This window comes from Populus euphratica, unplaced genomic scaffold, assembly GCF_000495115.2.
Source record: "Populus euphratica unplaced genomic scaffold, PopEup_1.0 scaffold243.1, whole genome shotgun sequence".
Lineage (NCBI taxonomy): Eukaryota > Viridiplantae > Streptophyta > Magnoliopsida > Malpighiales > Salicaceae > Populus > Populus euphratica.
In genome coordinates, this window is record NW_011500122.1 from 29,842 (window position 1) to 44,637 (window position 14,796).

The 14,796-nt window shown below is 31.2% G+C and overlaps 1 protein-coding gene across 1 annotated transcript in view; it reads left to right on the forward strand.

The window, feature by feature from the left end:
* The first annotated feature begins 12,475 nt into the window (after nt 1-12,475).
* The window catches only part of LOC105110135 (G-type lectin S-receptor-like serine/threonine-protein kinase RKS1), a 4,225-nt gene continuing 1,904 nt past the window's right edge, over nt 12,476-14,796 (forward strand). Inside the window, exons 1-3 of the mRNA XM_011005071.1 lie at nt 12,476-13,754; nt 14,028-14,159; nt 14,347-14,534. Coding sequence (XP_011003373.1) covers nt 12,479-13,754; nt 14,028-14,159; nt 14,347-14,534 — 1,596 coding nt within the window. The 5' untranslated portion in view covers nt 12,476-12,478. The remainder of the gene's footprint in view (nt 13,755-14,027; nt 14,160-14,346; nt 14,535-14,796) is intronic.

Below are 14,796 nucleotides of genomic sequence, written 5' to 3' on the forward strand. Positions count from 1 at the left end.
ATTATTATCATCATCATCATCATCATCATCATCATCATCATTAATAAATTTTTAAAAAAATTGTTATTACTATTGAAGAAAAACTATGCATGGACAAGAGGCGCATGGGCTACAGCCTGGAGGTGGGCACACCCTCTGCGCGCTCATGCCTGAAGTGCACACATGGCACTTGGGTCGTGCCTCAGTGTTAGGCACACCTGCCTGGGGGCTAAGCATAGTGCTACGCACACGTGATTCTTGAGCTCCATAGACATGACCCATGATTGTGCCCCACTTGGGAACACTTGATGCTTGGGTAGTGTCGCTGGACCCAAGGGGAATGGGTCCGACGTTAAGACTCAAGATCAATGAATCTAGCATTAGGACCCACTTATTATTGGGTCTTTCATCAAGACCCAAGGTTCTTAGGTCTTAGGATTCTAAATATTATTATTTATTTTTAAAATATTATTATTATTATTATTAATAAATTTCAAAGAACATATTATTATTAATATTGAAAACATAATTATTTATCTTATAAATGTTTAAGATATTTTTTCTAAAAATAACAAGTGAGCTTGTGGCATGGTATTATTAAAAATATTCAACAATTCTAGGTATTAATATAAAATATATTATAATTTGCATTGTCAATATTATTATTTTTCTTATAACACAAAGTATTCATATAAAACATATTCTTATTTTTCTTATTATTCAAAGTATTCATATCAACATATTATTATTTGTGTTATGAATATTATTATTTTTATTAAAATTCAAGTTTTAATATAAAAAATATTATTATTTTCGTTTTCAATATTCTTAGAATTAAAAATAGTATTATTTATGTTATGAATATTATTATTTTTATAATAATTAATTTTAGTAATGAAAAAATTAAAAAAATATATTTTTAATATTGAAAACCAACCATAGATTTGATTTGAAAGGTAAAACTAAAAATTATTATTACTATTATTATTACTATCATCATTAATAAATTTTAAAAAAAACTGTTATTATTATCGAAGAAAAATTATGTTGGGACACATGGTGATTGGGCTTCTGCCTGGGGGTTGGGCACCTCCTTGTGCCCACATGGCGCTTGGGCTCCTGCCTAAAGCACACACCTGGTGCTTGGGTCATGCCTCAGTACCATGTATACATGGCGCTTGAGCTCCCTTGCCCCTAGGTTGGCATAACCCAATGCACATGTAGTGTTTAGGCTGCATTGACGCTAAGGTCCACCTTAATGGTGGCCACATTCCTACGCACACGTGGCGCTTGAATTTAGCATTTGTGCTTGGCACACCATAGCTTATACATGATGCTTAGATATGCCAAAGCCCAACTATCATTTGGATCCATATATTACAAAATTTAAAATAGTCTTGGATCATTATTTATGCCAGACCCAAAATAAACTTAAATAATGCCCGTATAGAATTTAAATAACCTTAAATTCTGGTAATATAAAGACCTAACTTTTTTTAAAAAATAAAAGATAAACCCAAAATATTCCGCATGCCATCTAACTAGTAAACACACTATAATGTTAGTTCTTTCTCCTTAAACTCCCTTCATTTTTTATTTTATTTTTTTGTCTCAATATAGGATTCATTTGGTCACCATTTTGTGATTTCTGTTAGTGGTCTTTTCTGTCTACTGTTGTTAGTCTCGGTACTTGAGGTCTAGGTTCCTGTTCTGCTTTTGGAATTCTCTGTCACTTCTTAGATGCTATCTTTTCTGTCTACTGTTGCTAGTCTCGGTGCTTGTTGTCAATGGTCTTGCTTTGGCTGAAAATTGGGGATAATTCTTGCTTTGTGGAGGTCAGCCTTTAAGCAAGATAATCGACCCTCGCTTCTCTGGCTGATAGTCACGCCTCCATTCTCCAGGATTCTTCCAAATTATGCCGTAAGCCATACACTAAGAATAAACAAATTACTTGACCGTCATTTAAGGGCAAGTTTGAATTGTGATTTCCACCAACCATCCACCATTGTTGTAAATCTACAAATTAGACAAATACTTTATCATTTAAGGGCTGATAATTACGTCTCCAATCTCCGGGTATCTTTGAATATAGTAAGTATTCTTAAGAATAATTGACTAAATAATTTGAGTTTTGGAAATTAAAGATTTTATATAAATATAAAAATATTGATTTCCAAGAGTCAGAAGAAGAAGAAGTGGAAGTGTAAGAGTACTCTGAAAGCCATCTAAATTGGTTTTTTTTTTTAACCAATTAAAAGGATTTATTCTTGTATAAAAGAATTATTTATTTATTAATTCCAATATTATAATTGGAAAGGAATTTTCCCTTGGAAAAAAAATAGCCTCCATGCTAAAGTCAATTGCTCAAGGTTACACGTCATATATACACTTAAAAACATATTAAAACATTTTTTAGATTTTTCTTTTATTTTTTATATCAAAATCATTAAAATATATTAATTTGATTTTTTTTTCAAATTAAACACGTTTTTAAAATGCAGTTCTAAACACAAAAACAAACTGTGCAGCAATCGAGTTAACTTGCACATTAAAATGGATAAAAAATGATCCATGGTTGAACACTAAGAAACAGAAATCTAGTAGAATCACCCATCGAAAGGCCTAGCACACTAATTTTTCCAGATTATGAAGTTTTCTACGAGTTTGTATAGAATCGTACGACCAAACCATAAAGATCTTTTTATTAGATTATGTGCAGGTTAGCCAAAAAAAAAAAAACTTTCCAAAAACAATAACAAGTTTAAACACTATATATATATATATATATATATATGCAAGTAATCATAATAAAAGAGACAAAACTTGTTAAAATTCTTTGTGAGGTGGGCATTAAATGAAGTTTTTTCCCTTGATTGCAGCCAATACTTTAGCATTTATGGTGATGAGAAGTGTGATTAAGAGCTTGAGGAATGTTAGATGATAAAAAATATGCTCTTTGATGGTTTTTTATATTTTAGTGTTTTATATTTTAGTGGGAGATTGATGATATTTTAGAGATTTTTCTTTTTAGAAACAAGGTGTCCATATCCATTGACACTTTCTTTTTTTACTTGAATATAATATAATATTGTCTTTTATATTGAAAAGAGTCCTATCAAGAAGTGTATATAGACATTCTTGTCCTGAATAGTTATAGACTACATTGATCTGGGTCTTAGTAGTAATTGGTTTAAGCATATTTTTCATATTTAGCATTCTCTCATTGAATTTATAAAGATAATCTCTTATGCTTTTATTTTTTTATTAGATGATTTCTAAGAGTCTAGTTGTACTCTTTTTAGCTAAAATGCCTGTGCTAAAATGAGAAGTAAGATTTACACAATAATCAATAAGGCTAAAGATGAAGCCCTGTTCAAGTTTATGATCCAGTACCCTAGTAAAATCATAAAAAAATTATGGGATAATTTTGCATATAAATATCACTCTTTTGAGTTACAAGTTCTAGAATGCTTTTGATATTTTGTATGTTCTTTTTAGAATATGTAAGACCATCATAGTTTTTAAATTAGCTTTTATATTTGTGTAACACTATAAGAAAGTGAAGAGTCTCCCACCATGGAAATGATGTTTATTCTTAGAAGGTAATGCATTCTCTAATCTTATCTTATGTCTATATTTTTTTTATTATAAAGCATGTAAGGGAGAGCTAGATAAGGATTGATGGAGATAAACATGCCTGTAGTTGGGACTTACAAAGGAGGGTTCTTCGTAGCGAGAGAGGATCCTTCAAAGAGTAAAAGTATTGTGCATACTTTACATGTTACTTTATCATGTTTTTTTTTTTTCATGGAAATAGAGTTGTTTTTGTTCTTCTAGTGCATATAATGGAGTTGTGTATGAATTTCATGTTGAGTGAATAAAAGAGTAAGAAGTCATTTTTATATGACTATAACAATATTATTGAGCACTTGCACTTGATAAGTGAATTTATTAATATCTAGAGGAGTTGGGTTCATATGGTAGGGAGATAAGTTATCCTTTCATGTCTCAAACTAGTTTTTTGTTCTTTCTCTCATATATGACTCCCTTGATGAAATCAGAAAAATTCCAGATATTAATTTAGTTTTTCGTTTCACAAGTCCACGAGTTTTCTTGCAAAATATATCCTTGATGGATTAGGGACCCTTCAATGTCAAAGTTAACAAATGTTAGAGAAGTGTAGGGTGTATGAAATAGAATACAAGAAAAATACATGTATGAAGAGAACGACTTTATAATCTATGGTGTGGTTGGCTTTAGCTTTTTTATAGGCTAGAATGGTATGACTAGCATTGACTGGTTTTTTATGGTTTAGGCCCAAAATAACATGTCCAGCTTTGACTGGCTCTTATAGTTAGCTTTCAATGGCTAAATAGAGCTCTAGCCTTGCCACGCCCAAAAAATATACCAAACATGCTAGCGGCGTGACCAATATACAGTCTAGGGGATCACCACCAGTGACCTCAATAATTGTGCAAGCCTCTTGCATACAAATCAAACATAATCCAAAAGGGAAAACTTCATAAGTAGTTCTTATATGTCAAATATCTCAAAACTCCTAATACAATTTTCATATTATCAAATTATTTGATTCTAAATAATAATATTAAAACATATAAATCATAATTAGTAGCCTACAATAACAACCTTTAATAATGATATCTAGACAACGATCCTTTCATCCATAATGATGAATCACCTAAAAAAGACACATTTTCCTATAAAATATTGAAAGATTTTCTCTTGCCCAGAAGAAAAATAATTCCAAATAAAGATGAGCTTTTATGACTCACTTAGTAATCAAAACAAACTGTACGACCTAAATTTTTTATCTAAACTCAAATTCCAGACAACCCAAATCCAACCTAAATTAACCTAGATATATAAGATAAATTTATAAGAAAATTATTTTTCTCTCTTCTAATTCTTATGATTGTCATGACCTTACCCTCATTAAACCAAGGATTTCAATTTTTTATATTCAGTTTTTGAATTCAAGAAAGGTAGAATTAACGAGTAAGTGTTTCCCTCCTATGTTATTTTTTTATTTTTCAGGGTTTTTATGGAAGGATAAAAGAAGATCTTAGTTTATGAGTACAATTGATTAATTTCTTAAACATTTATATTTGTCGCTTTATTTTTCGAGTACTCATCTATTCTTGAATTTAAATTCACATTATGTTAAATTAAATTCTATTCGATATGATATACATTGCTTTGATAATTATACGAATATATATTACTTCTTTATATAGGACTTGTCAGTAACTCTATATTAACAAAGAGTAGTTAATTTATATACACATAGTATTCTGTATACCTGGCTGGTAAGAGAAGCACCAGTCTATGATGATTAATCGTCTCATAGTAGTTAACTTCAAGTATCATCTAGTCACCTTTAGGTGTCATTATCCCCAACCTCACAATTAGATTGTTCAAAATTTATGTTTTTGGGGTTTAATTATAATTTTTCTAATTTTTAAAGACTAAACTGGAATTTTCACAAATCAATAACTAAATTGAAGTTTTATCATCTTCAATCTTAAGACTACTCTTTTCAGAATTTTTAGAAAAAATTACTACAAAATTCTTAACCATTCTTACTCATAACACATCAATTAAACCATTATCCATAATAATTAATCCATCAAACTTTAAAAAAAAATTAAGTTTAAATCTTTGGAAACTACAACAAAATCAACATCACTCCTAATAACAAAAGTTATGCATATCAAACATGAAGCATACCTTAATAGCCATAATAATACACCCAAGAGCTCTATTATCTTTTCAAATCAATTTTTATTTTTAGGATATTATAGGCCCAGGGGATCCCTCTTTTTTTTTTTTTTGCCATGTGACTATGTGTATTCTTGTTCTTTGAATTTCTTCATGATAAAAGAGATGGTATAATTGGTGGAAAAATTGGTATGTTAACAAGGGCTAGCCATGGTGGTCATTGGTTAATGTTTCATGCCATGATCATTTCCATTTACCTACTTGTAGCAAAAACAGAAAATAAATAAATAAATAAATTATGCTAAAAATTAGTAATCCATATCCCATCCGAAGTGACACATTGAATAAAGCAAAAACCATGAAGCATGGAAGGGTTGAAATAAGCAAAACATGATTTAGGGTTTATCAATCAAAATGGTTTGTAGTTAATGGAGCATTTATATTTTCAAGTTTAACAAAAACCAGTATTGAAATATTTTTTATTTTTAAAAAAGCTATACCTTTTAGAAATTAAATCACTCTAATCAACTTTTTGCTAAAAAAAATAGCTGAAAATTATTTTAGCTGATTTTAACATATGGGATGTTAGAGCTACTCTTTAGAAAGGGAAAATTATGATGTTTTGAAAATAAATTAATAGAAAAAGACAACCAAGCCCTTGAAGACTTAGAAGTATAATTAAATGATGGGTATTATGATAATTAAATAATAGTTGATAAATATAAATAGGAAAAAAAAAGAGAAAGTTGTGTTCTTGAGAGCAAACCGTGAGAGAGAAGGGAGGAGGAGGAAGAAGAAGAAGAGAAAAGAGAAAAGAGGGAAAAAGAAGAGATTTGAAGAAAACAAGTTTAAATATAAGATTTAGATTTATAAATGTATAAATGTGTTCTTTTACCTTTAAATTTATGTTTTGTTGAATGTTAGGGTTTTGAAGATTGTGTATTGAGTTTGATTGATGAATTAATTTGAATGTTATATGTTAATTGTTATGAGTAATGAATTATTTAGTTAATTGTGGAAGATTGCAAGTAAATAATGAATTTTGAGTTAGAAATCTTTAGATGACTATAGGTTTTCTATGGAAATTCTGAGTTTAAGGTTGAAGATGATGAAATTTAAGTTTGGTCCCTCAATTTGTGAAAATTTAAGTTTAGTCCCCAAACTTTGGAAAAATTAAAAATTAGTCCCTAGAGCATATTCTGAGATTTTGGACAAAATAAAATACGAATTATAAACAGAATTCCAGTATAGTTATGAATTTTTAACACTTTCTATTTGGTCCTCCCATTTAACAAAAATTACAATTTAACCCTAAAAATTTGAAAACATTCTAGAGATTCTGGAAAAAAATAAGGATGAATTATGGACAAAATTCCACTATAGTCATGAATTTATGATATTTTTAGTTTAGTCCTCCAATTTGACCCTTAAAAATATAATAAATTCCATATTTGTCCATAATTGTAATATTAGACTTTTCATACTGGTTTGATGAATAATTGAGAGTTATTTAGTGAATTATTATCAAGTCTTATTATTTATTTTATTATAGATTAGATTTCGAAAAAACCATTTAATTTTGGATTTTTAGGAAAAATTACTAGTTTTGTTTAAAAACATATAGGATTATGGAATAGACTCTTAATTAAGTCTATTAAATAGGTTATATGTTCTTTCGAGTCATTTTTGAATATATCTCATTTGCATTCAAATAATCCTCATATTCTATCGGCGGGATATTAGTAGGATTTTCTTTGGTATTTGTTTTCGAGTTCTGTTTGCTTTCGAATCAGATGAGTGAATAATTTTTTATATGCATGAGAAATATTATAAATATTTGATTTGTTAATATGAGTTAGATCATTGCTTCTTGATAATATATATATATATATATATATTGATTATTATCCTTGTTATAATAAAGTATAATCAATTGTTAAATTTGAATTCTTGATATGAACCAATATATATTTTGAATTGACTTCTAAATTAATAGCTCTTTATTTAATTGATATCATGAGTTGAGCTTTGAGATATGAATATATTTATTTGATCATGATTATGAACCTATGGTATGTCAGTCAGAATATCAATGCTAATAGGATAGTATTAGTCTTTATACACATTATATCTGAACCTTAGTTAGTCGGAGGACTCACCAACCTGTGTGAACTGATCATCCCATAGTACAAAGCCTCATGCTCATTGTGTAGTTGGTCGGAGGAGTCACCAACCTATGTGGACTAATTATCCCATAATACGAAGCCTCATGTTCATGGTGTTTTGATTTTCTAATGAATTTTACCTTATGATATTATTTTTATGGCATATTTGATAAACCTTTCTATAAAAACCTAGAGTCATAATTATATATATATATATATTCTCATTATTGTATTATCTTGTGTATGTGTGTATTAAATATTATCTACTCATTGGGATATTGAACTTACTCTCTCATTATTTATCTTTTCAGGCTTATAACTTGTTAGCGGGTTATTTTATTGGACCTTCAAAATATGCTTTTTTGGTTCTAATTAGTACTTTTTCATATCTAGTTAGTGCTCTAGAACTATAAATGTGTATTAACTCTTATATTAAGACATTTAAATTATGTTATGCATTTAGTTTTGTTGTTATTGTTGTGTTGAACTCTAATTGAGTTATTTTAAAGATAAGTTTGTATGTAAATTTGGGTTTGCATAGATATGAAATTTTAAAAGGAAACTTTACCTATGTGTCGATCATGAATATGGGAATCGGGTCATGACAAAAATAATATTGCATTAGCTTGAACAAATTGTTGGAAAAGAACTTGTTTAATCACTCTCCCCCTTTCATTCCAAATATTTATCATCTTCTTCCTTCATTCTCAATCTATAATTCTCAAAGCATGATTATAAAATTTGATAATGAAAATTTTGAACCAATAAATCAAGAAAAGCATCATTGGAATGGGAAAAAGCCCTTCGAAATTATTATGTGCATGCTTGAGGAACCTAGAGCCATAATGCATGGTTAAGAATTATCCATAGGGACTTGAAAAATAGCGATATTCTTCTTGATGGAGAGATGAATGACAGAATTTCAGATTTTGGGACTGCAAGGATTTTTTGCGGGAACCAAAACGGTTGCAAATACAAACAGATTTGTCACTTGTCAGCACATAGCAAGCAGAAGACATCAATGTTTTGTGGTGCTATGCAAGTCTTTGTTGCCAAACTTAAGTTGCTTAACGATCACCACTTCGCTATGATGAGAAGTCATAATGAATCGATTCTTAGTTTTCTTGCTGGAGGAACAAGTTCTTCCGTAAACCAGGTGACCTGTTGTCTTGTGGATGCTCGATAAGCTCAATACCTCTTCTAATGAAGTTTTATGGAACAAGTTCTACTCAGAATTTGTTTTGCGCAAATCGATATGGAGATCTTTAATTTTGAAATGGAAAAGGTTGCTGTGAAACGTTTTAAGAATTTCTCCAAGATTTTTATAGCAAACTTGGAGATTGAAATTTAAATGGGGTTGCTTAGAATATTGCAGTCAGGTAATCAGAAGGATCAGCTTGAATTCAAGGACAGAGGAGAAAATGCATTCGGTGAAGATCGCAGGACTCGGATGTTTCCAGCAAAGAACATATTAGGGAGAAAAACTAGACTAAAAACGTCATGCTCACTTGATCAAGATTTTGATGGCTGGATGGTTTTCACACAAACAAATTCTTGATATAAGAATATCATCGTCGTTTGAAATCCTAGACTCTCCAATAACTGAGTTAATCTTCTCTTACGAATCAGATGCTGGACAATGAAAAAACCTTTTGCAATAATCATCTAAAGCATCCATATTTTAGAGATCATGTGTATCATGACTTGAATCCCAGATTCATCACCATCATATAAAAATTCTTCTTTAAAGTTTTATATCTATACGAACCCAAACTTATATACAAATTTATCATTTAAACAACTCAATCAGAGTTCAACGTAACATTAATAACAAAATAAACTCCATAATATAATTTGATTGTCTTAATATAAGGTTTCATGTAAATTCATAGCTTTGGAGCACTAATTAAACATAAAAAGAAGGTACAAATTATAACCAAAAGAACAAATTTTGAAGGTTCAACAAAATGACCTGTTAACAAGCTATAAGCCCTGAAAAATAAATAATAAGAGGATGAGTTCAATAACTCAGTAAGTAAATAATAAAACATATATATACAAGTACGACTTTAGATTTTTATAAAAAGGTTTCTCAAATAGGCTATAATAAAAATATCACAAGGTAAAGCTCATCAGAAAATCAAAATGCAATAAGTATGAGGCTTCGTACTGTGGAATGATTAGTCCACACAGGTTGGTGACTTCCTCAACCAACTAGCATTCAGATACTATGTGCACAAAAAGTAACACTACCCTGTTAGCATAAGCATTCTGACTGGCATACTATTGGTTCATAATCATAATCAAACAAATATATTCATATCTCAAGGATCAACTCATGATATCAATCAAATGAAGAGCTATCAATTTAGAAGTCAATTCAAAATATATATTGGTTCATATTAAGAATTCAGATTCAATAATTGATCATGCTTTATCATAATAAGGATAATAATCGGCATATATATTATCAAGAAGCATGATCCAATTCATATTAACAAATCAAATATTTATAATATTTCTCATACATATGAAAACCTAACTCGAAAGCAAACAACACTCAAAAGCAGATACCGAAAAAAATCATACTAATGTCTTGCTAGTAAAATATCAAAATTATTTGAATACAAAGCAGAAATATTCAACATTGACTCAAAAGAATATATAACCTATTTAATACATTTATATAAGGATATATTCCATAACTCTATATATTTTTAGACTAAACAAGTTATTTTCCTACAAATTAAACGGTTTTTTCAAAATCTAATTTATAATAAAATAAATAATAAAAATGGTAATAATACACTAAATAACCCTCAATTATTTATCAAACCAATCTGCAAAAGCTAATATTACAGCTAGGGACCAATTTGGAATTTATCATATTTTTTATGGGTCAAATTGTAACATTGTCAAATTGGAGGATCAAATTAAAAATATCATAAATTCATGACTATAGTGGAATTATGTCCATAATTCATTGTCATTTCTGGCAAAAATCTCTAATTATAATCCAGGGACCATTCTGGAATTTTTCCAATTTTGAGGGACTAAACTATAATTTTCACAAATTAAGGGACCAAACCAAAATTTTATCATCTTCAACCTCAAACCCAGAATTTCCACAGAAAACCTATTATTATCTCAAGATTTCTAACTCAAAATTCACCATTTACTCAATTCATAACTTAAAATCATCATTTTTTCCTACAATATCTCAAAATCAACTAATAACTCATTACCCACGATAATCAACTTATAACATTCAAATTAATTCGTTAATTAACCCAAAATAAAATCTTCAAAACCCTAATAATTCATCAGAACAAAAATTTAAAGCTAAAGAAAACATGTTATACACAACCCAAAATAAAATCTTCAAAACCCTAATCATTCATCAGTACATAAATTTAAAGCTAAAAAAAACATATTATATATTAAAACATAAATCTTATCCTTTTAACTTATTTTCTTCAACTCCTTTTTATTGCCTTTCTAATTCCTTCTTTTCTCTTCTTTTTCTTTCTCCTTTCTCTCCTGCAGGTTCTCTCTTTCAATTTTTAGATCCTTTCCCTTTTAATTTCTCTCTTTTCTCTTCTTTTTTTTTCTCCTTTCTCTATCATGCCGATTCTCTCTCAAATTTATCAAGTTTTATTTAATTACTATAATACTTCTTATTTATTAATAGACTATAATAACTTATCAAGTTTTATTTAATTACTATAATACCTCTTATTTATTAATACTCATTTTTAAGCCTCCAATAACTTTGTTGCCTTTTCCTATCTCTTTTAAAACATCACAATGCGCATGGTTTAATGTTTTGATTTTACCTTCAGGTAGTCATCCTTAACGTCGTTGTCGGAATGCTGGACATGCTTGCAGACCTTTCAATAGCTGAAAATTATTTTCATACCAGACAAGCACTAAGTCTATGACATTTTCTTTTACCACAAATAAAAAATTCTAGTTGTGTGACTTCAATGACAGATTCTTGTGACAAAAATCTATTCAGTCACAAATCATAAGAAAAATTACGATATTTTAACACCAATGTCAAACTAGGAAAACAAGAAGAGTATTGAGCACAATTGAGTTGAATGAGACATTGACAGTCCAAATATTAAAGTTTTACATCTTTGAGGCCTGAAGTACAGTCAAACAAGCACGATACAAATCATATAATATGGGAAGATCATCAAGAGCATTAGTATATTCAGAAACACATAGTATTCTTTGACTAGCGTTATAAAACTAAGTGGAATAATTCATCAGAAACACTCTGTGTGGAATCGCACAGGACATTGCTGAATATTCAAATCTCCTCCTCTTAATTATCTGCCGCCATAGCTATTTTTTTAGGCTTACTAGGGGAAAAGGCAGCTAGTTTGAACACTTGAGGTAAAACATATTGTCCATGACTTGGCCAATACGACTTGAACTTGTCAAAGTCTTCCCACACGTACAACAACATTTCAACTTCCCTGACTTCGCTTTCATATCTTATTTTGTGCTTAGGAGCTTATTATCATCAGGGTTGTTGAGTACAGGCAAACCCCAATACCAATATCAAGAAAGTTTGTGTGGAAACCATGATTCTTCCAAAGGAGTTTTTTATTACACTCTTTCATTGCTTTCTTATCCAGTTTAGCACTTCCCTGGATACTATAAGTGTGAACCAATCTGTTAAAGATGGAGATGTTATAGTTTCCAGTGGGGAGTTCTTCGCGCTTGGATTCTTCCGTCCTGGAAAATCCAACTACCGATATCTTGGAATTTGGTACAACAAAATTTCAGAAAAAAATGTTGTGTGGGTAGCAAACAGAGATAGTCCTATCAATGATTCCTCTGGAGTCCTCTCAATCACCAATGAAGGTAAACTTGTTCTTCATAGCCAAAACCAAGACAATCCCCTATGGTTCACAAATGTTACAGTTTCCTCAAAAAACCAAGGAAATTCTACGGCTCAGTTATTAGATTCTGGAAACCTCGTTTTGCTTGATAGCACAGGGGCCATGATATGGCAAAGCTTTGATTATCCTTCACATACTATGCTGCCAAACTTAAAACTTGGCTTAGACCGCAGGACTGGTCTGAACCGGTTCCTGACAGCCTGGAAATCTCCTGATGACCCTGGTACTGGTAGTTGGTCTTTTCGGCTCAATCCTAATGGGTCTCCACAGTTGTTCTTGTACGAGGGTCAGATTCCAAGGTGGAGGTCCGGTCACTGGAATGGACTTAGATGGACTGGTGTACCCATATTGCAGGTTCGCATTAACTTCAACATCAGCTTTGTGAATAATGATGATGAGTTAAGCATAACGTGGGGTGTTCGCAACAGATCAATCTTCTCGCGATTAGTTGTAGACGAGCCTGGATCAGTCCAACGGTTCACATGGCATGAACAAATTGCTAAATGGGATGTATTTTGGTCCGCACCTGCTGACCAGTGTGACAATTATGGACGATGTGGAGCTTATGGTAAGTGTGATCCTTACGATGCTTATAACTTAGAGTGTACATGCCTCCCTGGCTACCAGCCCAAATCAATTAGTGAATGGTACCTCAGAGATGGGTCAGGTGGATGCATCCAGAAGAATCTCACAGGAATGTGCAACAATGGTGAAGGGTTCGTCAAGGTGGAAAACGTGAAGGTACCAGATCCTTCAACTGCCCGTGTGGATAACAATTTGGATCTGAAAGCTTGCATGGAGCAATGCTTGAGGAATTGTTCCTGCACAGCCTACGCAAGTTCAGTTGTGACAAGTAAGAGTGGGTGCTTCTCATGGTATGGCAATTTGCTTGATACAAGAGTGTTCGCTGAGGGAGGACAGGATTTATATGTCCGTGTGGATGCGTTTGAGTTAGGTACCTTCAAATCTTATTGTCATTATATATCTTTGCTGCATTGTTCAAAAACAGCTTAATCTTCAATACTTCTTAGATACAGGATTTTCAGAACAAAAATACAGACATCTGAAATAAAAATTAGGTGTTCAAGTACAGCGGAAGTACCATAGACATTTCTAATCTGGCTAAGCCCTCCCCTGCACTCACCTACTATCTTTCTGCAATATGCACCGTTACTGATAATCCTGATGATTTGGCATCGAACTAATGTGGATTTCTTTCTTTCTCCAGCTCAATATGACAAGAAATCTAGAGGTTTTCTTGCAAAAAAAGGGATGTTAGCCGGCTTGGTACTCTCTATAGCTGCTGCGGTTTTCTTTGTCATTATGTTCTCATTCTGGTTGATAAAATGGAAGAAGATGGGTAAGAGATTATTTTTTCAACTTTGTTACCAATATAAGTGGCATCAAATTAGTTGAACTAAAGAATTCCAACTTTAAGTCTATGCATATAGGAGATGATAGTCTTCAATTTGCAGTGTGTAATCAACATTAGCACTTGTTAGTACTTTTAAAAGCTGATTATTGAGTTCTTTCAACGAAAAACACAGCTAAGGGCAGACAACTCAAATTTCCCTTCAATATCCCTACAAGCCTCAATGTCTCTCTAAGTGAAAAGGAAGTTGGTGGAAGTGGAACAAGTCAATACCTACCAGTCTTCGACATAGACATCATATTAGCAGCCACAGAGAATTTCTCCTACGAGCTTGGATATGGCGGTTTTGGCTCCGTTTACAAGGTACTTTTCCTTGGACATGAAATTATTTCAGAATTCTATGTACTTGTATCAAATGTTAATATGCATTAACTAACATTTTAATGTTGCATGATTAGACCATGATACTGGAAAATCTCAGAGGCTGGTGCCAAAGAAATTCTAACCAGGGAAAGATGATGGAAATGGATGGAGATGTAGGACAGATGATGTTCAATCCTTTGGAGATACAGAATTGTCAATAATACAGTCACACCACAAAGAGATTAGAGTTTAGGATAGCTCA